At 36.3% G+C, this 27,693-nt stretch overlaps 1 protein-coding gene across 3 annotated transcripts; it reads right to left on the bottom strand.

The window, feature by feature from the left end:
• Nucleotides 1–13,493: 13,493 nt before the first annotated feature.
• LOC150098524 (uncharacterized) lies at nucleotides 13,494–25,789 on the bottom strand. Of its 3 annotated transcripts, none has more exons than XM_090404743.1 (2): nucleotides 25,710–25,789; nucleotides 13,494–15,750 (listed from the first exon to the last, which is right to left on the bottom strand). In XM_090404743.1, exon 2 carries the CDS (start codon nucleotides 15,161–15,163, stop codon nucleotides 13,838–13,840), a length of 1,326 nt encoding a protein of 441 aa, XP_090260869.1. In that variant the 5' UTR covers nucleotides 15,164–15,750; nucleotides 25,710–25,789; the 3' UTR covers nucleotides 13,494–13,837. The 3 variants fall into 3 exon arrangements, with proteins under 3 accessions (XP_090260869.1, XP_090260867.1, XP_090260868.1); XM_090404741.1 differs by lacking the exon at nucleotides 25,710–25,789 and adding an exon at nucleotides 25,327–25,686; XM_090404742.1 differs by lacking the exon at nucleotides 25,710–25,789 and adding an exon at nucleotides 24,970–25,210.
• Nucleotides 25,790–27,693: the final 1,904 nt, after the last annotated feature.

The raw sequence follows: 27,693 nt of genomic DNA, 5'->3' as shown, positions 1-27,693 counted from the left end.
TTTAGTCGTAGCATGAGAGGATTGGAATGTAACTAAGAGATCAGCCTTCCCTCTCCTCCCCAGTTAGTAAGAGTGATCTTGATGCTGTCTTGACCAGTAGGCTGGATGGACATGCGTAAATATGTGAAATTAAAAGGTTATAACAATCTTAGAAATCAACTGTGGACAGTATCATGGATATAAGAATTAAAAAGGAAAAATATTTTACATAATTTGATGTAAAGTGGATGACTGATGAAATCAAACAGGAAATGGAGATGAAAAAGAGGTTATGGAAAAGTACAAAAACAGAGATGGAAAGAGCAATTACATGAGGAATGTAATCTTCACACCATGAAAGTAACTAATATGGTAAGAAGACAAAAACAGAATATCAGAAGAGACTAAAACAACAGTCAAAGTAAAATCCAAAGGAATTCTTTTGCTATGTGGCAGTTGGAAGAGAAATCACTTTAGATGAATGATCCTGTTAGATTATTATTATTATTATTATTAAACAAGACCTCATGGAGTCAAAGACTCATCTAGGAGGTCCTTTTATCTCACACACATCTCATCATACTGAGTCTTAAACACATTCAAACTCCTTGCAGACACCACACTCTCAGACAAGGCATTCCAATCACTCACAACTCTGCACAAAAAACTGCCTCTCACTCCCCTACTCACACCCTCTTTATACAGTTTCCAGGGATGACCTCTGGTTCTCCCCTGATCTCCCACTATTCTCTGTAGAACTTCTCCACCACTGATCCTATAACAACCCCTTACCAACTTGTAGGTCTCTATCATATCCCCCCCCCTCTTCCTTCTCTCCACTAGACTCTGCAAATTACATCTTTTCAATCTTTCCTCATACTCGACATTCCAGAGGCCAGAAACTACCTTAGTCAGTCGCCTTTGGACCTTTCCAACATCTCTTCATCCTTCTGAAAACCAGGTGACCAAATCTGGGCACAATAGTCCAAATCAAAGCCTTATATGATGGAACAAGAATCTCCCTACTTCTACGCGTCAGTGTCCTCTGCATCATTCCCAGAAGTCTTTGTGTTGTCTTCACAATTTTGGCAATGTGTCCCCTGCATTTTAGATCCTTATCCACTATCACCCCCAGATCTCTTATTTCGTCTACTTCCAACAATATATTCTCACCAAGCATAAATTCTGCATCCCATCTTTGTTTTCCAAATTTTAAAACCTTACATTTTGCAACATTGAACTCACATTCCCATTTGCTTGCCCAATCACTCAATTTTTTCAAGTCTTCTTGCAAGGCCACAACATCTTCACTACTCTTTATGGTTCGTCCCAACTTTGCATCATTCTGCAAACAACTGAATATCTCCATCCAAATCTTTGCCAATATCATTAATATACAAGTTAAATAGTAATGGCCCTAAAACAGACCCCTGAGGCACTCCACTAGTGACTTTCCTTTTCCTGGATATTGCACCCCCATACACAACTTGTTGATACCTATCAGATAGCCAGTCTCCAATCCAATGCACTAATTTAATATCCAACCCCATCTGCTCTAGTTTGACTGTCAACTTATCATGAGGTACTCTATCAAAAGCTTTTGCGAAACCCAAGTATATTACTGTGTATCCTTCTCCTCTGTCCAAGGAAGCAGTCACTTTATTGTAATAAGTAAGTAGATTACTAAAACATGACCTCCCTTTAGCAAATCCATGCTGTCCATCAAAGATTATACCATTGTTGTCAACCCAACTCTGGATCCTAGTTCTCACAGGCTTCTCCAACAACTTAACCACAACACCTGACACACAGATAGACATATAGTTTGATGCTTGAGTTTGATCACCTCCTTTATGAAGTGGCACAATCTTGCCCTCCTTCCACTCCTTAGGAACTTGACCAAGTGCAAGACTCGTATTAAAAAAATATGTCAAGGCAGGTGTCAACTCTCTGGCACATTCCTTCAGAATACGCAGTGATATATTATCAAGTCCCACAGCCTTAGTTTACACAACTCCCCAAACACCTCTTGCTCACTTACGGTCAGTCTCTCCTCGCCAACATCAACTGCTCTTAATCTCTCCATGAAGTCACATTCACAAGGTTGAAAGATCTTTATGAACTGCTCATTAAGTATCTCCACCACACATTCTGCAACAGCTGTCTTTATACCATTTCCTCCAATCGATGTCATCCTTCCATAATCATTCTTTCTTTTGCTGGCTACATATCGAAAGAACTCCCTAGGATTCTTTTTGGCTTCATTAGCTAACTGCTGTTCATACCTCTCTTTAGGTACTCTCACCAACCAAGTCACCCTCCTTGCCTGGTCTTTCTGGACCTCATGAAATTGGTTACTTCCACTTCTCTTATGCTGCCTCCACAATGCCCTTTTTCTCTGTATTGCATGCTTAATCTCTTTATTCATCCATCTCACACCTACCTTATTTAACCTTCTCACCCATGGTATACATTTAGACATTGCATCTACTAAATAGTTTTTGAAAATCCCCCAAGTTGCATTGATCTCTTTTCCAGCTAACTCCTCATTCCATGCTACACCTGCAAGCTCTCTCCTGAGCTCTTCATAATCACCCCCCTTGTAGTCCACATATACCCTTTTTTCACAGGGGTCCTTGCACTGCTGGCAACCACCCAGGTAATCACTTCATGGTCACTTTCACCAATTGGTGGATGATTTGACGCCTCATTGATAATTACATCCTCCGATGAGATGACCAAATCCAAGACCCTTAATCCTCGTGTGCCCTCTGTTACATACTGTCTGAGGTAGTTATCCCTCAAAAACTCAAGAAACTCATTTTCTTTACTTCCAGTTGCTATCTCTTCATTCCAGTCTATATTGCCATAATTAAAATCACCCATAATGATTACCCTTTTCTTATTTGCTTGGCTTATTTGACTATACATTTCACTATCACCACCATCCACATTACCAGGTCTATAACAACATCCCACCAAGTATTTGATTCTATTCACCTCTATCTCACACCATACTGCCTCAAAACCATTGGCCCTATTTCTCTCTTGCATCTCTACCTTGTATGGACATAACTCTTTCTCTATCATCAATAGCACTCCCCCTCCCTTTTTACCCCTTCTATCCTTACGAAACACATCATACCTTTCCATCTCTATTCCTGTCAGGATGTCGTCCTCATCTAACCATGTCTCACTTATTCCGACCATCTCTGGGTGCACAGATGCAATTAGTGCCACCATTTCATCCGTCTTGTTTCTTATACTTCTAGTATTGGTATACAAATACAACAGCTCATTTCTGGATCTACAGCTAGTTCCATTGATACCACTCACTTGATGTGATCTCTCCATGCTGGACTGGGGCTATTTCCCTTTCTGCTTCTTCATTTTAGAACCCTTTTCAATTCCATCTGTTTCCTCTTGATCCCTGGTCACCCCATTACTTTCCTGCCTACACATGCTCTCACCTCTTGGAGCATCCACCTTTCTCACGTTGTGTACCCCTGTCCACCCTGAGCCTCCCCGTTTCCCTGCTCCTCTTGCACACCCATTCTCTCATTTTCTATACTCATACCTCTCACTTCCCCATTCATTTCCACTTCTTCAATCTCTCCTGTCTTACCCTCCTGCTCTTCCACATCACTCCCCTCTCGATCTGATTGATTCCCTCTATTCACTTCTCTACTTTCCAGCAGCAGTCTCTCCAAGCGACTCATACCATAACCACTCAAATGCAGTCCATCGCTCCCATACAGCTCACTTCGTCCCTCAAACTCATTCCACACATTAACAAACTGTACTCCCATCTCCTCACACATTTCAGCCAGAATATCATTCATAATCCTTGCTCTCTGCCTCATTTCACCACCATACTTAGGCAACACACTGACTACCCTTCCTGTCACACTTTCCAAGCAGTCTCCTGACATTCATTTTGACATGCTCTTTGTTCTCTCTCAAATCGTTTGTACCAATTAATACAATTAACTCTTTTGCTCGCTCCCGCCTCATATTCAATGCCTCAATCACTCTACTCATTTTACCGCCTGGAAAACATATTTTGTGCATTTTATCCTCTAGCACACCTTTAATAATGGAGTCGCCATACAACGCTACTCGCTCATCTTTCGTTAACTCTTTCATGAGATCACGATTTATTTTAATAGTTTTGACTTGAATTCTCTTAATTTCATTCTGCATCCATTTCATTTCTTGCTTCATCCAATCCAATTCACCTTCCGAACCTCGCGACACATTCTCTCTATCATTAAATCATTCTAATTCTCGATCCCCTCTTCTCACTTTCCCTCTCATTCATCCTTCTTTGTTTCCGTACTTTCGGTCCAACATACGTCCAACTTTCCCTATCATTCTTCCCACTTTCACTCTCATTTATCTTTCTTTGTTTCTGTACTTTCGGACTAACATGCGTCCAACTTTCGCTATCATTCTTCTCACTTTTACTGTCATTCATCTTTCTTTGGTTCAGTACTTTTGTTCCAACATGCATCCAACTTTCGCCATCATTCATTCTTTTTTTGCTATCATTTATTCTTTCGATTTTTTTTACTTGCGATTTCTGCATCACACCATTTCTACTTTCATTCGTTCTCTCAATTTTTTCTTTCTGCCTCACTTTCGTCCCTTTTAACATCCGTTACAGTTGTCAAATCGCTCTTTTTCTTTTTTCCTGATTTTTTAACATTTTTTCGCCTGTCTTTCTCACCATCCTTCTCTTTCAAACGTGCACTCCCGACACAATCGGTACTAGCACTTTCTGTCTTCAATTTCATATTCGCATTCATCAGTTCCTCGTTCAGGTCACACTTCGCACACACCCTTCTTCCATCTGCACTAAACATCCACAAATCATTTATGTAATCGAAGGAATACATATAACAGACCTCACACTTAACGAAACGACCGAAATCTAAATTAAAATCATGGAATGACAATGCTGCCGCCATTTTTTTTTTTTTTTTCTCTCTGCAGGTTACTAGGTCTAATAATAACGATTTTGTAATTTAGTTTAGGCAAGAAAAAACCCCCACACTAATAATATCGGTAGCGTACAACGTTTACAGCCGCTCTTACTTAAACAATTACGCATATATACTTAATTATTCCTAGTAAAACTTATCTGAATCAGGAGCTCTTCAAATCCCATCTGCAGCTTGGTCCACTAGCCAAGCAAGATTGAAATAAGGTCAAGTGACCAATGAAGATGACATAGTGTTGTTCAGCGATCACTTTATTAAGAAATTTCGTCCTGCAAAATAATTTTATTACTGCAGAGACGAGAAGGATTGAAGGCTTAGAAGTGAATGAGGAGAATGTATTTTGAATACAAAGTACTCCAGAAGTCTGGGCTGTTTGATGAAAGTCTAGCTACTGGATAGAAGTGTTCAAATATAGAAAGAGAGTGCCACTGCATAAGAGTGGTGATGTAATGCAAGCATCAAACTATAAAACAGGTTGCATTTCTGTAGTTGTTAAGATTTTGAAGAAATATGAGAGAGACAGACCATATACAAAATTGGGAAGATGAGAGTAATATTATCTGTGAAGGTCAGCATGGATTTGGTAAGGGGTGCTCTTGTTTTAGTCATCTGCTTGTCTCTTAGAATAAAGTAAGACCGGCAGTTGATAAGGGAAAGTCATATGCTGCCAAGTTGCAACAGATGGAGTTGAAAACTTTTTATGACTCTTCATTAGAAAATGGGTGCCGTTGCCACGTTAGTCACCTTGAAATCGGACCATAAGAAATTTGGTCAAGAGCTTCAAGGGTCCAGGGGGGGCCGCGAGGAGGTGAACTCAACCAAGAAACTCATATGATAACTCTTGCTGATGCCAATGCACTAGCAAAAGCTAAACTAATTCCATTGAAATCAGTGATACAACATCAAATTCCCGAGATCAATGGTGACAGAAGGACCTCCACCACGATAGCAAGACTACGAACAGGACATTATAGAGGAATGAAGATCAATACAGATGATACGAGAACATATAGAAACTGCAACAACTGCCCCAATACTGAACTGACACCCACTCACATCTTTACCTGTCCAGCAATTACAGCAGCCTTGCAAGAAATAGATCCTAATCCTGAACAACAGCTCTATACAAACAAAATCACAGACATAGCCAAAGCAGTACAAAGAGCACACGGAAACATCTAAGACTCTTCAAAGGACAAGACAACAACAACAACAACAGATGGAGTTAAATATTAGATTAGTGAATTGGATTGGAAACTGGTGCTGATAGATATCAGTTTCATGGGAGCAGTAGCAAGATAAAGGAAGGTCAAATATGTAGGTCGCACATGACTCAGTATTAGGCCTTTGCTCTACTGAGTCCTATATCAATGCTACTGCCACCAGAATTCAAGAAAGATATTCAGTTGTTTGCAGATGATGTGAAACTTGGAAAGGTTATTAAGTAATAGTGCCAATGCAGTAGCCTTTCAAGGAAGATTCAAATAAGCTGGACAGATTATAAATGAATGTGGGATATCAGTTTAATGCAGTCAAATGCAAGGTCTTGAAATTTAGGATTCAGTAATGGGAAGCTGCATGCTGTATTGGTGAACTATACTAGGTGAAGTGGATCATAGGTTGATAGTCTATAAAAATTTTGAGTTTAGAAGAAATGTTGGAAGAGATAGACTTTCACCAGCAGAGATTTAAAAAGTGGCAATTCCTTCATATAAAGTCCTGATCAACCATATCTGGATTACTGCACTCAGATCAGGTCGCCCAGATCTAAAGGAGCTATAAAGTAATAACTTTGGAAAGGGTACAGAGGCAGATAACAAAAATTATATCAGGCAGTACAATGTTGGTTATGAGGCCAGACTGAGGCATGCAAACTTGAAGTTTAGTGGACAGAAGATGAAGGGATGACATGACTAAAACTTTTAAATGCTGATATATATATATATATATATATATATATATATATTAACACGATTGACACTGCGGCATTTTTGTATGGACAGTTAGACCATGGAATGCACTGCCTGATAAGGTGGTAAACATACAACCAGCGAATTGTTTTAAGAGAAGCCTCCTCTTGCAACTCCATGGTAGTTCTGAAGTAAACATGTAGTACTGTGGATGGGCTAAAGATCGTATCCTAAAAACCAAATGTGGTAATTTTTTCAAGTCACTTCAAGAGCAATTTCACACCAGGAGATAAAATCACTCATCACCTAAAGAACTCGAACAAATCCACATACACAGTGAATTCATATTCACAGTCTGTTGGACGTAAACCATAGAAGCTATCTATTCAATCATCCTGGTCAGTAACATATGAATGTTTGACAATATTCATCAATATTAATAATTATTAAAATGAAGGTCCAGGAATTATGAACTAAAAAAATATATGTATAAATTGTAGGTGAGAAAGTTTGGAATTTTAGAAAACCAAGTATAATAAAAAAAGGATAATAAGTTTTGTGTTGTTATCCATACGTTTTATGGATAATAACTTCATTTCAATGTTCAAAAATCAGTTGGGTTATGTAACTAATAAATGAACACAGTATTATGTTACTAAGTGTATATTTGGATATCTGTATCACAAAAATTAATTTGCACACTTTTATTTTTGTGATACAAATATCCAAATATACTTTTAGCAACTTAATACTGCATTCATTTGAATAAATGAAAACAATCTATTTTGTGATTAAAACAGGAATGAAGTAAGATATTCCTTATGCTTTGTTTATGAAAGAGGAGTCTGGTGAAAATAAAACTGGCAAAATATGCTACAAAATTTGTAATTTAATGGATATTGTTTAAAAAAAAAATACCTAACCTGTTAATTAACCAACAAATTGTTATGTACAGTATAACTTTATTGACTGGCATTAACTCTCATTTTCAGACTGCAAAACATAGTGGAAAATTATTAAAAACAGTTTAAAAGAGATTTCTATCCACTTGTATCATGATAATATGAGACCTGTAATTTGATTAAATTAAAAAACCTAACTTCAAACTTAGTAATTTCCAAAACATGAGCAGAAAACAGTTCAGGTTATCACTTTGTCCTTTTACTAATCACTTGCATTTTATGAGAATAAATGCCATTTTTGGGTAAGTATAATTTTTGAATAGATGATTCAAAATTTCAGATTCAGGAAACTACTTGTTCTACCTCATAAGTGCATTATCAACTGTAAAGACTTTTTTCTCTGCTGTGTAGTTCAGTTATATATTTAAGAAATTAGTTTCTAAGAAGAAATAAATAATTTTTCTTCAATGTAAGTATCTCACTAACTTTTTTTTTTTTTCAAGTTTGCAATTTTTGCAAAGGAAATCTTATTTTTATATTCTTTTGGGTTTCAGTTATAAGTTTAGTTTTTTTTATTTTCATGCAGAGAGCACTCACATATATATATATACACACACACACAAGCTGAAAGTAAATGACTGAAGGTTTCTGATGAAAAGACTTTGCTATTTTGATAAAAGTATACAGTGTATTATATGAGGAATATCCTGCCAATCAACCATGAAAAAATGATAAATCTCAAAGAGATTTAATTTAGGTGATCCATTATGGAAAAAAAAAAATCCACTATGGAAATATGGTGGCAAGGAAGCCATTAATTTCTCAATGAATTTATTTAATCAAATTCTTTATACTGGAGTAATTCCAACTGACTGGAAAACAGGAATTATTATACCAATTCACAAAAAAAGGAGGCAAAAGAAGAATATGTGAAAATTACAGACCCATAACACTCTTAAGTCATAGTTATAAACTATTCATTCAAATTATACAAAAGAGAACACAGGTGCTTACAGAAAAAATCATAGAGGAAAACCAAGCAGGATTCAGGCCACATAGATCCACTATAGACCATATCTTCACCATTAATAATATAGCAGAAAAATATTGGGAATACAACCTTCCCATATACTGTTGTTTTATAGATTTTAAGCAAGCCTTTGATTCAGTTAATAGAAACAAATTGATTACTATCCTAAAAAAACATAAAAATGGATTCTGATATTTTAACATTTATTACAAATTATTATGGAGACACCAAAGCTTTTGTTAAAACAAACAACATTAAAACCGAGAATTTCAGAGTCAAGAAAGGTGTAATGCAGGGATGCCCTCGCTCACCTCAACTCTTTATCCTCTTACTAGAAGAAGTCTGTAAAACCATAGCCGATGAACCAGGTGTAAAAATCAATGGTACCATTAATCACATAAAATATGCAGATGATATCATTATTTTAGCAGATTATAAACCACAGCTAGAAAAAACTATTAATATTTTAAATGACTCTTGTAAAATTATGGTATGAAAATAAATCTTTATAATACAAAAATAATGAAGACCAGTAGAAAAGAAGAAAATATTTCTATAATCTTGAAAATCACCTGCTGGAACAAGTTAATAAATATGTTTATCTTGGCAGTCTTATATCTAGTAATCTCAACAATATGGAAACAGTAAAACACAGGCTAAACCTAGGTTGGACCAACATGAATAAACTAAACAAAATATGGATAAATAAAAAAATCCCAACGAGTCTAAAATTATATAAAACAATTATTATCCCGATGACTACTTATGCTTCAGAAGCCTGGAGATTAACTCAACAACCAATCAAGAAACTTCAAGCATTTGAAATGAAATGCCTCAGAAAAATTAATAACACCCACTGGATGCAACACAAGACTAATGATCAAGTCAGAACAGATTTAGACTTCCCAGATAATATAGTAGACAGTATCATTAAGCATCAACAGAGATGGTTTGGTCATATTCAGAGAATGGCCCCTCATAGCTCCTATACTTAGCTTTGAATGGATATATCGGAAGAAAAAGACCTAGAGGCAGACCAAGAAGTACTTGGATAAAGTTGCTGAAAGAACATTCACATCTACCCAGCTATAGAGTCATGATTGAGATGGCTAAAGATCGCGATAAGTGGAGACCCTTTCTTCTAAGTGGACTCAGCCCATTACCAATCGGATGAGATGAGATGATGATCCATTATATAACAAAATTCCCTCGATGAGTCTTTTGACTCCATGGAGGCCTGAATAATAATAATAAAATTCCACAAAATGCTGCTTAAAGCAATTCTGTGTAGATATGAAGATTATTATTATTATTATTAATAGTAATTATTAATAATATTAATATTATTATTATTAATAAATAGCTGTGTGCATGAAAAAAGGGACCTCTTAGAGGAGGTCCCTTTTTCGTGCACACAGCTCAAAATACTGTGCCTTAAACACAGTATGATGCACCAGTGCAGACATGACACTCTCAGGCAATGCATTTCAATCATTCACAATTTGCCATGCAAAAAACCTACTTCTTACTCCCTTGCTCACACCCTCTTCATATAGCTTCCAGGGATGACCTCTTGTTCTGCCCCAATCTCCTACAATTTGGGAGGAAAAATCTCTTCAATATTAATCCTATAGCAACCCCTTATCAACTTGTACATCTCTATCATATCACTCCTCTTCCACCTATCCACTAGACTCTATAAATTATACCTTCTCAACCCTTTTAACATCTCTTCATCCTTTTGAAAACCAGGTGACGAAATCTGTGTGCAGTAGTCCATATGCAGCCTAATCAAGTTCTTATACAATGGAACCAGAATTTCAAAATTTTGACAATGTGTCCTCTAAACTGTAGATCCTTATCCACCATCACTCCAAGATCTCATATTTCCTCCACTTTCAACAATATATCTCCTCTAACCATAAATTCTATGTCCGATCTTTGTTTTCCAAATTCTTCAATCCAATGCTCTAGCTGAATATTCAACCCCATCCACTCTACTTTGACTATCATACCATGTGGTAATCTATCAAAAGATCACCACATGGTATGATACTCTCAGGCAATGCATTTCAATCATTCACAATTTGCCATGCAAAAAATCTACAAACTCCATTCAGTGGTAATCTTTTGATTAAAAAAATTTGCAAAATTTTTTTAATCAAAGTTTGAAAAAAATTTGAAAAATCAGATTTAAAAAAAAATTTGCAAAATCGAAGCATATTAATATTTTTCCATCTCCTTCATCCAATGCAGCTGTCACCTCATTGTAATAAGTATATGACTTTTTTTTTTGATAAGATGATTATTTAGATGACCTCTTGTCATCTAAATAACCATCTTATCAAAAACTTTACATTTCACAACATTGAATTGGCATCCCCACTCCTGTGCTATGCCCATTCACTCAGTCTATTTAAATCTTCTTATAAGGCCCCATCATACTCCTTATAGTTCATCCAAACCTTGCAACATCTACAAACTGAATATCTCCATTCAACTCCTCTCCATTAATATCATTAACAAAAACATTAAGGTTAAACAGTAATGGTCCTAAAAGAGACCCCTAAGGCTAATGACTTTCCTCTTCTGGGACATTGCTCCCCATACACAACTTGCTGATACCTGTCAGATAGCCAATCTCCAATCCAATGCACTAGTCTAATATTCAACCTCCATCCACTCTAGTTTGACTAACTTATCATGTGGTAATCTGTCAAAAGCCTTTGATAGATTATCACAATTAACTAAGTATACTACTGTTCATCCATCTCCTTCATCCAATGCAGCTGTCACTTTCTTGTAATCAGCATATAATCTCTTGTCATCTAAATGACCATCTTATCATTACTAAAACATAATCTCCCTTTAGCAAATCCATGCTGTTCATCAGAAGATAATACCACTGTTCTCAACCCAATTCTGGATCCTGGTTCTCTCCAACACTTTAACCAGAACACTACACACATTCACCTATAATGTAATGCTTGAGTTCTGTCACCTCTCTTATAAAGTGGTGCAATCTTGTGTTCCTTCCACTCCTTAGGAACTTGACCCAATGTATGATTCATATTAAACAAATATATAAAGACAGATGTTGACTCCCTGGCACATTCATTCAAAATATGTGGTTATTTATTTAGCATATGATGATATGACAGCTGTGAGGCCCTTTAATGGGGGAAGTACAGCACCATCTCAATCCCCCAAATTTTATCCAGGCTTGGAACTGGCATAGCTGATGAATCAGACCTATGGCTCATGAATTACTTAAAATGGTTTGCCTGCTTGCAACAGGAAAACCCCCAGAAAAACTGGGGAGAAAAATCCTACTGTCTATGCCCAAGACTGGCTAACTTTGCTATGTCTGAGAAAGATCCTTAAGTTCCTCACATTGGCAATGAGAATTGAACCTAGGACACTCCTTTCCCAGGCATATGGTTGTGAAGCACATAGCCACTCGCTAACCATGCAGAGAAAAATACGTGGTGATATATCAAGTCCCACAGCCTTATTAACATCATGTTTGCTCAATCTCCCAATACCTCTGGCTCATTCACAGCCTATCCTCATCATCATCCACTGCTCTCTCAAACTCTCCACGATGTCACATTCACAAGAATGAAGCACCTTTATGAACAGCTCATTAAATCTCAACTATATCCTCTGCAGCAGTTGTTCTTAATGGGGATCATTTTTCTTATTATTGCCATTACTGCACTTTTGCTACTCTTACCAACTAAAGCACCTCTCCTTGCCTGTTTGTAATCCTCATAAAATTAATTATTACCACTCATCTCACATTGCCTCCATAATGTCTTTTCCCACTATATTACATGCTTAATCTCTTCATTCATCCATCCATTTCACACCTACCTTATTTAAACTCCTGGCCCTTGGAGTACATTTAGATATTGCTTCTACTAGATCATGAATCTCACCCAAGCAGCACTGATCTCTTTTCCACCTAACTCCTCTTTCCATATTATAGCTCCAAGCTATCACCTGAGCTTCTCATAATCACCAACCTTGTAGTTCCACATATTCCTTTTCCTCAGAGAAGTCTTTACATGGCTGGCAACCACTTAGGTAATCACTTCATGGTCACTCTCACAAACTGTGAAGAGATTTGACCTTCATTCAAGCCCCTCAATCCTCACGCCTTCTGCTACATACTACCTGAGGTAGTTGTCCCTCAAAACTTGAGAAACTCATTTTCTTTACATCTGGTTGCTATCTCATCATCCCAATCTACAGTATATTATCATCATCATTAAAATCACCTTTTTCCTATTTGCTTGGTTAATTTGCTTATACATTTCACAGTTGCTACATGCCACATTAAAATAATAAACACCATAAAGATCTTTATGTATTCAACTAGTTCTTACTAATTATAAAGCAAAAATTAAAATCTAATGATACTAAGCTACATTTCTCACTAATTTTAATAAATAAATTTAAAAAATGTTTTTCTTAAATTATGTATTTAATCATTGAACTGAATTACTTAAAATGGCTCATGATGACTAAAATTTCTTATTAACTCTAAACCTCAAAAGTCAAACTGAGGTTTATTAAAACTTGTTGAATCAAATGCATCCAAAAGTGGATAAGAGAAAGTAATATATCATAAATGAATTTGATAGAATGGGAATAAGTAAAAATCTTCAGCCAATAAAATAATTTAATTCTAAGCTAGGCATTCTCTAACACATACAGAAGTATTTTCCCCATAGGAGGGATAGGATCAATGGATGCAACTGGAGAAGTGAAACAAGTTTAAAGGTGAATCAACAGTCAGGGTTCTGTCAGGAAGAGGTTGTATTTATACAAATGGAAGTACATATCTAAATTGGAATCATTTATTTGTAAACCAAATGTAAATGAGTTCTGCAGGTTCAATTTTCTTCATAGCTCTAATTTTCTAAAGTCCTCAATGAAAGATTCCTTCCATCAAATAATAAAACATTCTACTGGAAGGAATCCAAGCATAATCCCTTATTGTGAATATCAAAATTCAAGTGCTAATCCACAAAAATCTTTTTTTTTACAAACATGAGAATAATTGGACTCCAGATGTTCTGCTTGTGAAAATGCTCCTACATGTTCTTGAGGGAACTTTTTCTCTTTCACATGAATTAACAGATGTCCTTTTAGGTTGCATGATTGTGAAAATGCTTTTCCACATATTTCACAAATGAATGGTTTTTCTTTAGTATGAACTAATATATGCTTCTTTAGATTACTTGTTTCAGCAAATGACTTTCCACATGCTTCACAACTGAATGGTTTTTCTTTAGAATGAACTAATAAATGTCCTTTCAGATTGTTTAACTGTGAAAATGTTTTTCCACAATATTCGCAAATGAATAGTTTTTCTTTTGTATGAACCAATAAGTGTCTCTTTAGTTTACCAGCTTCAGAAAATGCCATCCCACATACTCCACACACAAATGGTTTCTCTTTGGTATGAACCAATAAATGTCGTTTTAGATTACTTGCATCTGAAAATGCATTCCCACATATGTCACAAGTGAATGGTTTCTCTTTAGTGTGAACTAATAAGTGTTTCTTTTTTAGATCATGTGCTCGAGAAAATGCTTTCCCACAAATTTCACAAGTATATGGTTTATATTTAGTATGAACCAATTCATGTCCTTTCAGACTAGCTGACTGTGAAAATGCTTTTCCACAAATGTCACATGAGTATGGTTTCTCTCCACTGTGAATTAGCAGGTGATGTCTTAGACGAACTGCTTGTGTAAATGTCCTCCCACACACTTCACAAGTAAATGGTTTCTCTTTAGCATGAATCAATATGTGATTCTTCAGATTACCTGCTACTGAAAAGCCCTTTCCACACACTTCACAAGAGAATGGTTTCTCTTTGGTATGAACGAATGTGTGTTTTTTAAGCTCACATAAACGTGAAAATGCCTTCCCACATATTTCACAACTGAATCGTTTCTCTTTAGTATGAACCAATATGTGCCTCTTTAGATTATTTGATTGTGAAAACTCCCTCCCACATATTTCACAAGTAAATACTTTCTCTTTAGCATGTACTAATAAGTCTAAATTATCTGATTGTGAAAAAGCTATCCCATTCATTTCAGAAGAAAATGGCATCTCTTTGGCATGAACAGCTAATAAATGCCTTTTTAAATAATCTTCCGATGAAAATACCTCTCCACATTTATCATAAAAGGGGTTATCTTTAGCAACAGATAATAAATGTACATCAAGATTATCTGACTGTGAAGTGCCTTTATCATACAATGTGCATGAAAACTGGTTCTCTTTGCTCTGGTTACTGGAATCAGCTATATTCTCCATTGAATCTGTTGAGTGTTAACTAAGAAATGTGCACTTTGATTAAACTTGAAATTGAAAAATTTGTACTACTCATTTTGAAACATGATTCTCTTTACTATAAACTAATTACTATTCTTCAAGATTGCTTGATGACAGTTCTGCTACATTTTTCACAAGAGAATATGCCAGCATCAAAAAAGAGGAGTAAATAGCATCTTTTAAATTATCTTAAATGAAAATAATTCATATCAAGTTACGTATTTTAAATATTTATATATATACTATGAGTTCCTCTTTTTACTTTTTTTTAATATTTTTTTTTCTGCTGGAAATTGCTCTGTAATAATAGTTCTTTCAATGATAATATAGTTACAGAATTACAACATCCTTTTGTTTCTGTAATATCAAGGAATTAGTATTTTTGAATTTAAATCTAAAATTTTCTTGGTTACTTTCATCAGAAAAGCTTTTTTTTTTTTCATGCTCCAATTTCAAAGGGATGTTCACTTTACTAAGCATATGTGGAAACACAGTTCTTTTTGTGTTAAGAATTTTCTGCTTTACTTCACTTTACTTCATTGCAGAGTTGAAAAATACATTCCTCGTTCCTAAAAATAAAGTAAAATAAATAAATAATAAATAATAAAAGAAAAAAACACACACACACACAACTTCATTAAAATATATTATAATAAAATATTAATATTATACAATAAAATATTAAGCACTCCCATGCACAACTGGAGTAACAACAGGCACATTGCCATCTTTGAATAGAAAAAGCTTGAATTTGATTCTCACTGTTGTGATGAGAGGAATCTTTATATGGGCTTTTCAATTGTTTGGCAGGTTAGCTGATCTCACACAGAGGTAGCAGGATTTTTATCCCAGAAAATTAGGTTTTTCATCTCAAGTACATATGCATTTTACAGAGAAAAAATACTGTCGTTGGCAGTGATGGGTGGTAGATGGAAGTGATGGTAGTTGCGTGTAGTTGGAGAATTGAGTAGCGGAGGAGATGGCTAAAAGTGTGTAGCAGAGTGGAGTAGAGTGCCTTCCTACAATGAGTCCTTTGGACTCCTTCGAAGTGTCATGTAAGAATAATAATAAAATAATACACATCAATCACTAAATAGAAAACACGATTTTATATATTACAGACAAAATGACAAATATGTGCTGGAAGTTCTGAGTTATAAATTAATATAACTTATCCTCCCCACTCATGACTACTTTCCATGTAATCTAATCCTAGATGAGTATGACTCCATGGGGAGGCTTAGGATAATAATAATAATGCTGATTCCTCTACCATGCAGTTTCTCATGCCAAGGCATAATTTCAAACCATCTTCTTAGTACAGTTTATTACAATCATCTGCCTTATAGTTTCACATAAACTACTTTTAAACAAATCTTCCATACAATTTGCCATAACCAAAATTAAAACTGTCTAATCACCTTCTCAAATCAGAGGCATTACAATTACCTCCTGTATAAACAAATTCCCAAATGCTATGACCAGATCTAATTGCTTGCCCTATAAGTCTCATCACATGCTACTAAAGAAAGTTGTCTGTTAGTAACTCTCTCTATATATTCTCTTTCCTCCCTTTTGCATGCTTCTTTCTGCCTACAATGTCTCCATAGTTGAACATCCATAAATCTGATAGCTCTCACATCCATAAGGTTAATCTGTCTGTACAGTTCACAGTCCTCTTCAAATGACCAAGGTCGTTAGCAGTACCTAAGCATTTTGTTTAGTAAAACTCTATGTCACACCCAACAGCATCAAACACAGTTCCTGTATTACTCATACTAGTATCACTATTCCCAATAACTACTCTAGTAGGATTCAATTCATCTGCAATTATTAGCAGTATAACTACCCCCATACCCATCACATCTATTTCACTAAGAATACCTGCTTCTGTCAAGGTCTTGACCAATGGAGAAAATTATCGCTCTGTTTGCATTTACCAATACAGAATTCCTCACCTTTATTCCTCAAGCATTTATTCAAGCAACTCTTAAAACACCAGATCCATTCAAATAGGTAGCCCAATATGATTGCCTTCTCCACTGCTATAATCACTACTTTTCCTGTCTTACAAAACTAGTCCTTCCATTCTCTCTCTCTCACTGTGATTTTTTTAATATATTTTATAGTTGTAAAAACCATCTGCTAATCTTGAAATGGTTGCACAGCAGAATGAAAAATGATGAGATGAGACATTGCACTCTTTGACTGCAATTTGATTGATCAAAGACTGGAGACCACAGATATGAGAAAGATTAGGGAATTGAACAGATGAATGACATCAATTGCAGTATCATAAAAATGAGGATATCATAAACATTCAAGAATGTGTTAACAGAGCTAATTTCATGTGGTATGGCCTCTTAAAACAGAATGGGAGAGGAAAGATTAACAAAACAAATTCTTTGCAAGGAGGACAGGTAAAAGACCCAGATGTAGGTAGAGCAACACAGTAAAAAGTGCCTTGGAAAATAGAAATATAAGATCTGATAATATTGGAATGCTGACAGATAACAGGCTAATTTGGAGGAAAATTGTAGATAAGAAGTTAGTAGTGATGTCACTTTTTCATGTAGTTGTATCATAATATCCTGAATCCCCCCCCCCCACCACCACCCAAGAGTATCAGTCAGGAATTTGATGATGACGACGAGATGAGTTAACTGATCTCTGAATAGATGATGGACAGTGGATTTGCGTGGAGAAGAGTACCTGACAATCTCCAAAGGCTCATTGTTTTCACATGGTAAAACCCTGCAATCTGTAAGCATTTTAAATTTATTAGGATGGAATCTGAAAAACCTAAATGAAGGATAATTATTCATTTCTCAGTATGTGATAAATGCAATGAAAAATTTGGTCTTAATATTCTAGTTTATCAAACATTTGGCCCACTCACAGACCCAATGTATTATTAAGTTTTCAATAATCTTACAAAAGTATCTTTTGTTTACTGAGAGCAGAGAGTCTGCATATTTATTCTTAATGGATACAACTCTATTTAACCAGTAGTTTACTTCAAATCGACTTCCATCTCTGCTAGTAATAGCCAGTTGAACCTGACATCAATATCACTGTAATTAGCTATATAATTAACACACTACTAACAAGACCATTTCTGTATACAAAAGATTATTATTTACAGAGATAATCTCGATGGTGTATTGATTATATTATTGTAGGCAAGGGGGGAAAGCAGGGGTTATTGCTTATGTTAGCAGATTAGCAGAGTTAGCCCACTCAGGGCATAGCATTTTTGAGATGGTTCTAGCAGTTTTGAGAGAATATGACGTGGAGGTAGGCAATACAGAATATTTAACATAGGATAGTCATATATGTCAAGGAGTGCCAAGGGAATGGTATGAGATGTCTAGACAAATTAGATACTTATGCAAAGCAGGCATTATTATAGGAGATTTCTACTATGGCAACAGAGTGGAATGAGAAGTTAATTGACTTTCTGGACTTCATGAGAAGCAATTATCTCAGACAATGATATGAGGATAATGAGCTTGGGATTTGATCATAGCAAATGTTGCTATTTCAATTCCATAGCTGGAGAAAGTGATTGTGCAGTATTGACCTAGGAAAGGAAAGGGGGGGGGGGGCAAGCATAGGAAAATTTCAAGAAGAAAAGGATCAATATGGAATTACAACACTTAAAAACTGACTAGGGAATGCACTACTGATCACATTCCCTTCAAAGAACTTGAAGGAAACGAGATCAGTAGTGCTTGAAAATTAGTTACAATATATTTGTTGGAATTCACTAAAAAGTGAGATATGCACCTTAACTTTTTAAGATAGAATACCATCAAAAAGCATTTTTTTTGGGGGGGGCGTAACATTTCATTTTTATGTCTTACTAAAGATTCACAAGGAAGACTGCCCTCTGAGATTTATTGTTAACTAAACTGATTCTCCAACCTATAAAGCTGCAAAAATTTTGTATGCCTATGAGGCACATAAATTGTATAGTGCAGGTCATTAATTAGACATTCAGTGCATTTCCTTAAAAAAATCAAGAACACTTCTCTACAGTCTACAGATCTAATGTATATTTTGACCATGTTTTCTTGTTTACAAATATCTCTTAGCTAATATTATTATTATTACACCCTCCATGGAGCCGACAGACTCATCGTGGGAGGTTAATTCAACTGACAACATATCTATCATATAGAATCTTAAAATCCTTAACATTCCTTGCATTAACAACACATTCTGGTAATGAGTTCCATTCACTGATAATTCTCCATCTAAAAAATCTACTCCTCATCCCCTCTTCACCACACTTTCCTCTGGTTCTTCCCCTCTCACCTTCTACTCTTTTTATAATCTCCTCTGGATTAATCTGATAAAATCCTCTCACTAACTTGAATATCTCTATCATATCTATCAATTCAAATTCATCCTATCCACCAAGCTCTGCAATTCACATTTCTTCAACCTCTCTCCATAGCCAGCATTCCAAACTCCTGATACTGTATTAGTCACCCGTCTCTGAAAACCCTCTCCAATGTCTCCACATCACACTGAAAACCAGGTGACCAGATCTGAGTACAAGTGTGGTCTGACCAGTGCCTTATACAGTGGCACAACCACTTCCTTATCCTTACATGTGAAAGTACTTCTTATCATAGCAGCACTACAATGTACAGCATTTCAGGCTGCATATCGTATTCCAGGCTGTTATCCCAGAATATTCCTTCTGATATACTAAAGATCTAACTTAGTTTATGCATTCTGGCTATTTTAGTAGAATGGATAAAATCTACAGGGTGTCTCAAAAAAATGTAAAATACCCCTGCGTTCACCAGCCCTCATGCCAATGGACTTTGAATGATCATAAAGTTGGTATTTATTATAAGACAGTTAACTTTCACATTGTAAAGTACACCACATAAATGTACTTTTCATCCCTCAATGTCTGTATTCACTGTGATGACCGTTCTGGTCCAGGGACTGCTGATAACATGCAGCAATGGAATTGCAAACACTGAGCATCATTTTGTCTTGTAGCTGGGCACATTCTCTTTTGATTGCTGCTTTCAAGTCGTCAACTGTTGCCAGTTTTGAAGTGTAAACTTTATCCTTGATAAATCCCCATAAGAAGAAGTCCATTGGCATGAGGGCTGGTGAACGCGGGGGTATTTTACAGAACCTCTTCTTCCAATCCATATGTTGGGTAGAGTCTCATCAAGATAGGCCTTCACATCTCAATGGTAGTGTGAGGGTATCCCATCTTGTTGAAAATAAAAGTCCTCTTGAATACATTGCATGACAGCTTCATGCAGCAAGTTCAAATAATTGGCACCAGTTACAGTACCGTCGAAAAAGAATGATCCAATTAATCCGTGTGTTGATAAATCGCACCACACCGTCACTCCTGGTAAATTTACATGATGTTTCTCCATAACAAGCAGATTCTCAGGTGCCCTGTAAGTGCAACTGTTCTGGTTAATTGACCCATTTAATTTAAATGTGGCCTCATCACTCCACACAAATCGTCTTGGAATTTGTGCATCCTCTTCACATTTTTCCAAGTATCACTCACAAAACTGCATTCTCCTATCCGGATCATCTTCGTTGAGAGCGTGTACTCTTCTTGGAATGTAACTTTTCCAATGACTGCCCTTCAACATGCAATGGACACTTGATTTTGATACTGCTATCTCATGAGACGCTTGTCGCACAGATTTTCTTGAACTTTGACGATGTGTTTCAATCAACCTTTCTTCTGTTGCGGGCCTCGTAGCTGTTCGTGGTCTTCCTGAACATTGCTTATGGACATTTAGAACAGTTCCATCTTCTTCAAATTTATCTCTAATTTGAGTGATAGTAAGTCTCGTAGGTGGATCTCATTGAAATTCTCTTCTAAACTGTCTTTGCACTGCCACTACGTTTTCATACTTCCAGTAGCATTTTAAGATAAATTTTCTTTCCTCAAAATTAGTCTGGTTTCAGCCATTATTTCAAATCTGTTAAACCTGCAAAATAAGAAAATTAAGTGAGTTATCAGCTGTTGATGTGTGTGTATTTTTTTTGAGACACCCTGTATAAGCAAATTGAAAGTGTAGCTATTGACAATTCTCTATCCCCATCCTCGGTGAACTATATGAAGACAGATTGTGCCATTCAACCTCAACAATTATTTTTACATTTGCTATATATGATCTTTTTCCATCTGGCTAAATCTTGAAAATGGCTTGAAAAAGAGCCCTTATCCACAGATTAAATTTTACGGAAAGGAGACTGACAGTGGGTTACCCAAACCTCCTTTACTAGAAATTACCCTTCATGCAGATACATCCAAGATTCTACATATCATTCAGGAAGAATGGCATCATTAGTACCTACACCATTTGCTTCTCTGATTCAGCTTTATAATAAACTTCATACAAACAAATCAGTTATGCAATTAGATGGGTATAATCTCCAAAAAATTCAGCAAATCATTGCGTCATTATAGCTTGACTCCTCAGGAATACTTTGGAGAAAATAGTTTCAATCAGTTATGTTTCCACAATTTCTGAGGTATTTCACAAGAATTTTAAAGATGTTTTTTTCCTGTCCACATGTGTTTTCCTTATCAACAAACTTTCTAGTTTTCTGTCCTCCACTAAGGATAAACTTGCTCCTACATCTATATCTGGCAATTTGTCAGATATCATGTAAATGTTCTCTCTTATTTTGGACAAAATGGCCACCGTGCAGAAAACAGAAATGGGGAACACCAAAACCACAGAGAGTTCTGATATGCCTGGTCTCACACAACATGGGGATGACACTGAAGTAAGGATTCTTTAGAAGGCCATGCAACATATCCTGTGATACGTCTTGTGACTCCATGAGGGGCCTGAACAAAATTTTCTTAGTAATCAAGTCTCAGATCTTGTTACATTGCCTTAATTTAAATCATAAAGACAGCTTATCACCCAAAGGTTTGAAAGATTTTTATCCTAAGCAACAGTAATTAGTATATACACAGTGCAGTAAAAAGAAATAGATGCTAATCCTTTCTTTTACTGTAGCACGGCGATCAGCATTCATTTTTAAAATTATGGACTTTACAACCATGTTATAAATAACTAGGCCAATAAGAAGGCCGGACTGGTTGGCCGATTGGTTAGCGTATCCACTCTCCAGCCAAAAGGCTGCGGGTTCAAATCCCGCCATGGTCATGGATATTTGTGATTGTCTGTGAAAATAGTCGAGGGAGGGAGGGAGGGAGGCGGAGACAGAGAGATGTAGAGTAGGTGTCCTCCCTCGATGAGTCTTAGGACTCCCTGGAGGTGTCAAATAATAATAATAATAATAATAATAAAAAATATTTTTAATTTCCCAACGTTTTGACCTTTATATCAAGGTCATCAGCTGGAGTATATACAAATATACAAAGACAAGCTGAGTTACATTTCACACAGTAAGCTAAAGAAACAATGATTTGATCACTGGTTATTCTACTGGCATGACCTCTAGTGATAAAAAAAGGATACAGATAAAATTAATTAAATATTTAGAAACTACATCAAAGCTAACTTCTATTTAAGATAACATGGGAGAAACATTGTTTCATATTGATAGTTTTCTTACAGTAACAATGATGTTCTATGTTTTAACATGACAGTTGTTATATTAGATTTAAGATTCTGGATTATCTACAGTCCTGTTTATAGCTAGCTCTTAGGAAGAAAGGTTCTGTGGGTAGAATATCTGCCTTCCATATGCTTGGGATTTTTAGACCATCATTATTGTTCAGATTGGGGTGGTTGATAAGAATCTCAGGTTTCCTTAAATTTGCATTTAAACCATGTGAAATAGATGCTAAATTAAGAAAGATATTGAATATGAATATCACTGTAAAAGTGGACACTAGAGAAGCAGAGAAGTGTGACTTTGATAGTTCTGCCAAGATCACAATTCTGTACCTAAACCAGTTAGTTCTAGGATTTTTATTTTATTTTATTTATTTATTCTGTTTTGTTTTTTTGTATGGATGTTCTTTTTGTGTAGAGTGCAATATTGCCATCTTAAACCAAAGAAGGAACAACAAATCAATATCAAGTTTTGTAGAAGGCTGGTCCAATTGTAGAAACTAGAAAGTTCCAGTCCTACCTCATCCCCTCTCATTTTTGATAATGTTCCAGTTTCCTTTCTCTTCTTGGGTTGACTGTCACATCCAGTTTGTCCTGACATATTACTCACATAGACTCCTTAGCCCTCTAAAAAGCTTGGTGTTCTCTTCCGTTCTAAACACTGCTGCTCTTCCTCTCAACGCCTGACACTTTCAGATAGGTCCATTAGAGCACTGTTCCTACATTTTGGGTGTAGTCAAGACCCTCAAGACCCCCCCCCACCTCTAAGAATTCTTGATGATATTCACAACAGGGAAGTCTCAGACTCCCTTCAATCACTTTATCATAGGTGCTTTGTGTCAGTTCTATACCTTTTCTATATGTATTTTCATGGGCATTGCTAATCTGAATTGGCTACTATCATTCCTCTACTTTCTGCTGACCATAGAAGAACTAGAGCAGCCACTGGCCAACACCCATACACTGTACGGCTTTGAACACACCGAACTAACTTCTCATCAGCTTCTTTCATTCCATCCACCTCTATTCGTTGGAATAATCTCCCATATACTGTTTTTCTCACTGAACAACCTCTAACTCTTTAAGAAACATGGCCCATTCACAGGCCCAATCTATCAATAGGCTACATTTTTCTCTTTAATCACTTGCCCACATATGGCACTGCAATGTTATATGTCTTGCAAACTTTCATGTGTGGGGTCAACATTAAAAAAAAAAAAAAAAATTGAAGCATGAGATCTTATGAACATCTTATGGAAATGAGGCTATCTCCTGAGCTTGACAAGAATATAATTTCGCCATCAATATGGATAAAATCACTCCTGTACACTTCGTATTCATCATACATTTGAATGTAATATCAATGGCATTACAATTTTAATATGCACTTTGCATCCATGGTAACCTGGACGTATATATACATCTTGGCCGGTTGGGTCATTAAAAGTAACCACCCAACCGACTGGTCTAGCAAGGCAGAAATGAACTGCTTAGTTGAACAATAGGTACTATAAAATGATGCAGAACTTGACTGGATGTTAGAAAGGTTACTGATAAAGGCAAGAGAAAAGTTGTCAGTCATGTATGGAGAAGGATAAGGAGGAGTTAATAAGAAAAGCATTCAATATGATAGTAGCATGAAATCATCTAAGAATGAGACGAAAATCCAAGATGAGTTAAATGGACAAAGTTAGCAGCAGCAGATATAGGAGTACGCTAGGCAAGCAACTAATAGTAGGTAGTGTGCTGTATCTATTAATTATGTGTTCTCTGGCCAGTTTATCTTTCATTTGGGAGGGCTAAGTTTCTAAGGAGGAACCACTGCCTTCCTTATGCTATTGGCTAATCTTGAACGTGGTTGAAATTCAGAGAATCTTTTTAAGCATTATCAGAATAACACACCCAGCTGTCCTTTAGCATTAGTGGCTTAAGGGCTTTATCACTGCACTATTCAAAAAGTGTTTGAACAGTTCTGTAAAACGCGCACAAAAATCATCAGCTTCAACCTTAAATTTTTAGTGAAAAATGCATTGATATTAATAAAAACAAAAAAAATCAGCTAACGCCTATTTGTTCCAGTATTGAGTAGGCGGGGCGTTTACCCTATCTTTTCAAAAATGTATTAATAAAAATGAGTGCATGTGTAAAGGATTTTCTTATGGGCAAGTCATGGATTTTTTTATGACATACCTTTTTTTTTATACTAGAGTTAATAACAAAAACACAACACGATGAAATCTGGCAGTGATAAATTGGGACTAACTGTCATTTTTCCACAAAGTAAACGAACTATTTACACTGGGACACGTAAACTGGGCTTCCATGTGTATATTAAACCCTCTTTTACAACACGAGATACCATAAAATAAGCATCTATCTCAGTGATATCCAAATTTTACATGTAAAACACAGAAACTTAGCAGTTTCAAACACAAGCGTACCGTCTCCTGTAAGATCAACTAGTATAAGAAGCGATTATTAATAAAAATGGGAATAATTGTGTGGGAAAAAACACAACACATCACATAGTAGCTACTTTATACCCACCATGACAAAGAAGGAAAGAAAAATCCATTATTCAAGTACACGTTAGTTTTCTTTACCATCCCTGTTGAAACATCATCACTTGTGATGTGGCATTTTTTTTTTCTTGTTTTAGAAGAGGAGTAGCTGCGGGGCAACTTGACATACGACTGATTATAATATAGGAGAAAGGAAAGAAGAAAAAAATGTACGTATACAGAAATTACTGCAAAATTATTATATTCTCACTAATAAATGGAAGTCATTGGTTGAAAGGCATCTTAACAACTAAGCATAATTATTATTATTTGACACCTCCAGGGAGTCCAAAGACTCATCGAGGGAGAGAGTGTCAACAGAATCGAAAGATATTTCTCCTTCTAACTACTAACCGCGCTCAAACTTACTTAACTCAGCTATCAATAGCAGAGGCTCTACCCATCAACCAACCTTTGCCGGCGTGGGAGCGATAATATTCGATTAACCTTAATTTGATGTTATAGACTGAAGTTATATCCCAGGACTGACAGCCGGAGTCACTACACTACACTACACAACACTACATGCGTTATATCAACTCTAGAATGCGTAATTAATAACTGTATTCCAACTCAAGTGTGAATGAACTCTTCATTTTACACACACACTTATTATTGTTTGCTTATTAATTTTTCCTGTGTGTTGTTTGAAGTGGTGTTTGCACTTCTCAGCACTAGATTACTCAAAGAAAGAACGTTGTGAATTCGATTCTAATCGCCGACTAGACGAACTTTTTCTAAGCCCTTTTTTTTTCAACCAGTTCCCGAGTTAGTCGATCTCTGGCACGAGCAAGCGGGTTTTTCCTCCCGTGAACTCAAGAACATCGACCATAGAACCCACACTATTTCAGGCATTAAACATATTGTGTTAAGGTTAGGGACCAACAGATGGCGGCACTTATTAGCTCTCTCATCACTGCGTGCCACTTAAATTAGTGATAGCCTTGGGCCAACTATCTCTGATTGGCTACCAGTGAAGACTGAACCGCCCACTTAGTCTCCAAATGTTAGAGAGGGCTAAAATGGTCGTATCCACTCCCTATAAGGGAACAAAAGGCGTTAGCTGATTTCTTTTTTTTTTACTAATTTTGGCTCACTAAGTCAAACTCAAACTGAGGATTCAACATGGGAGGGCACTCTACTCTGCTGCAAACACTTCACTGTCTCCCAAACCATTTTTAAAAATTACTATAGCGAATACTACATACCTGTGTAGGAGATTGCTGGCATAACCTGTTATATAAACTGTAAATAGTATTTAGAAACGCTTCAGTAGCACAATGACAAGAAAGACGAAATCTGCACTCTTTGACTAGAAAAGACCTCAGCTCCATTCTCGTCGTGATGAGAGGAATCTTTATATGAGCTTTTTCGCTTGAAGATGAGTTAACAGTACAGTTTATTTCAGCAAAATTAGGACTTTTAACTTGCAGCTCAAAAATCGACAAAAAATAGTTTTTTTTTTTTTTTTTTTTTTTTTTTTTTTTTTTTTTTTTTTACACACAACATACAGTACACTTGGATAGAAGACAAAGCACACTATAGTGATGATTGCAGCAGTCCTATGGTGCATACGGTGTAATCTGAAAAGTTCTCGGCCCTGACCATAGATGGCAACACTATTGGCACTATTTTTTTTTCAAAGTTGGCACATCTCTCATAAGCATTCATGTGAAATTGCAAGTCATTCTATTAAGTAGTTTGGTTTACACAGCTGTCTGAAGCAAAAGTGTTGTCTGCATCCCTTGAATTGGATTAAAAGTTTCGATGTAATGATTGCCACAGTCCTATGGTGCATACGTACTTTCTGCCAGCTTTCAAGAGCAATCAATGAGAATTTGGACCATTCTTCCTGTAGACATATTACAAGGTTCTGGACTGTTGTGAGGTGGACTTCACTTGACCTCACCTGAAGTTCTAGTTCATCCCAGAAATGTTCAATAGAGATGAGATTAGGACTCTGTGGAAGCTAGTGTGGTGCGGTTCATGTCCACACACCACACAGTTACGGAAGCAACAGCCACAGGGTGCATTGTCTTGCTGAAAGAGGCAATGGTCAGTTCTGTAGAAACGCCAAGGTCGGAAGCATTGCATTAAAAAGAATTCAAATTCTCAGAGTTCGATATTCATGGCATCACACACACACAGGTCGAGGCCAAACCTAGAAAAAACGGACCATACCATCACACCCACGCCTCTGAATTTCATAGCTGGGGTTACAAACTCTGGTAGGAGGCGTTCACCGCGCATTCACCACGTCATACCAGTCCTATTCGGTAGAGGGTGGAGCGTGATTCATCGCCCCAAAACAGCTTTTCTAGCTTCCAAGTCCCACTGTACATGCTCTTTGCAC

Source organism: Typopeltis vanoorti, chromosome 15 (assembly GCF_054136105.1).
Source record: "Typopeltis vanoorti isolate ZY-2024b chromosome 15, IOZ_Tvanoo_1.0, whole genome shotgun sequence".
Taxonomy (NCBI): Eukaryota; Metazoa; Arthropoda; class Arachnida; order Uropygi; family Thelyphonidae; genus Typopeltis; species Typopeltis vanoorti.
The sequence above is the reverse complement of the archived record's forward strand: the minus strand, read 5'-3'. Positions and strand labels throughout refer to the sequence as shown.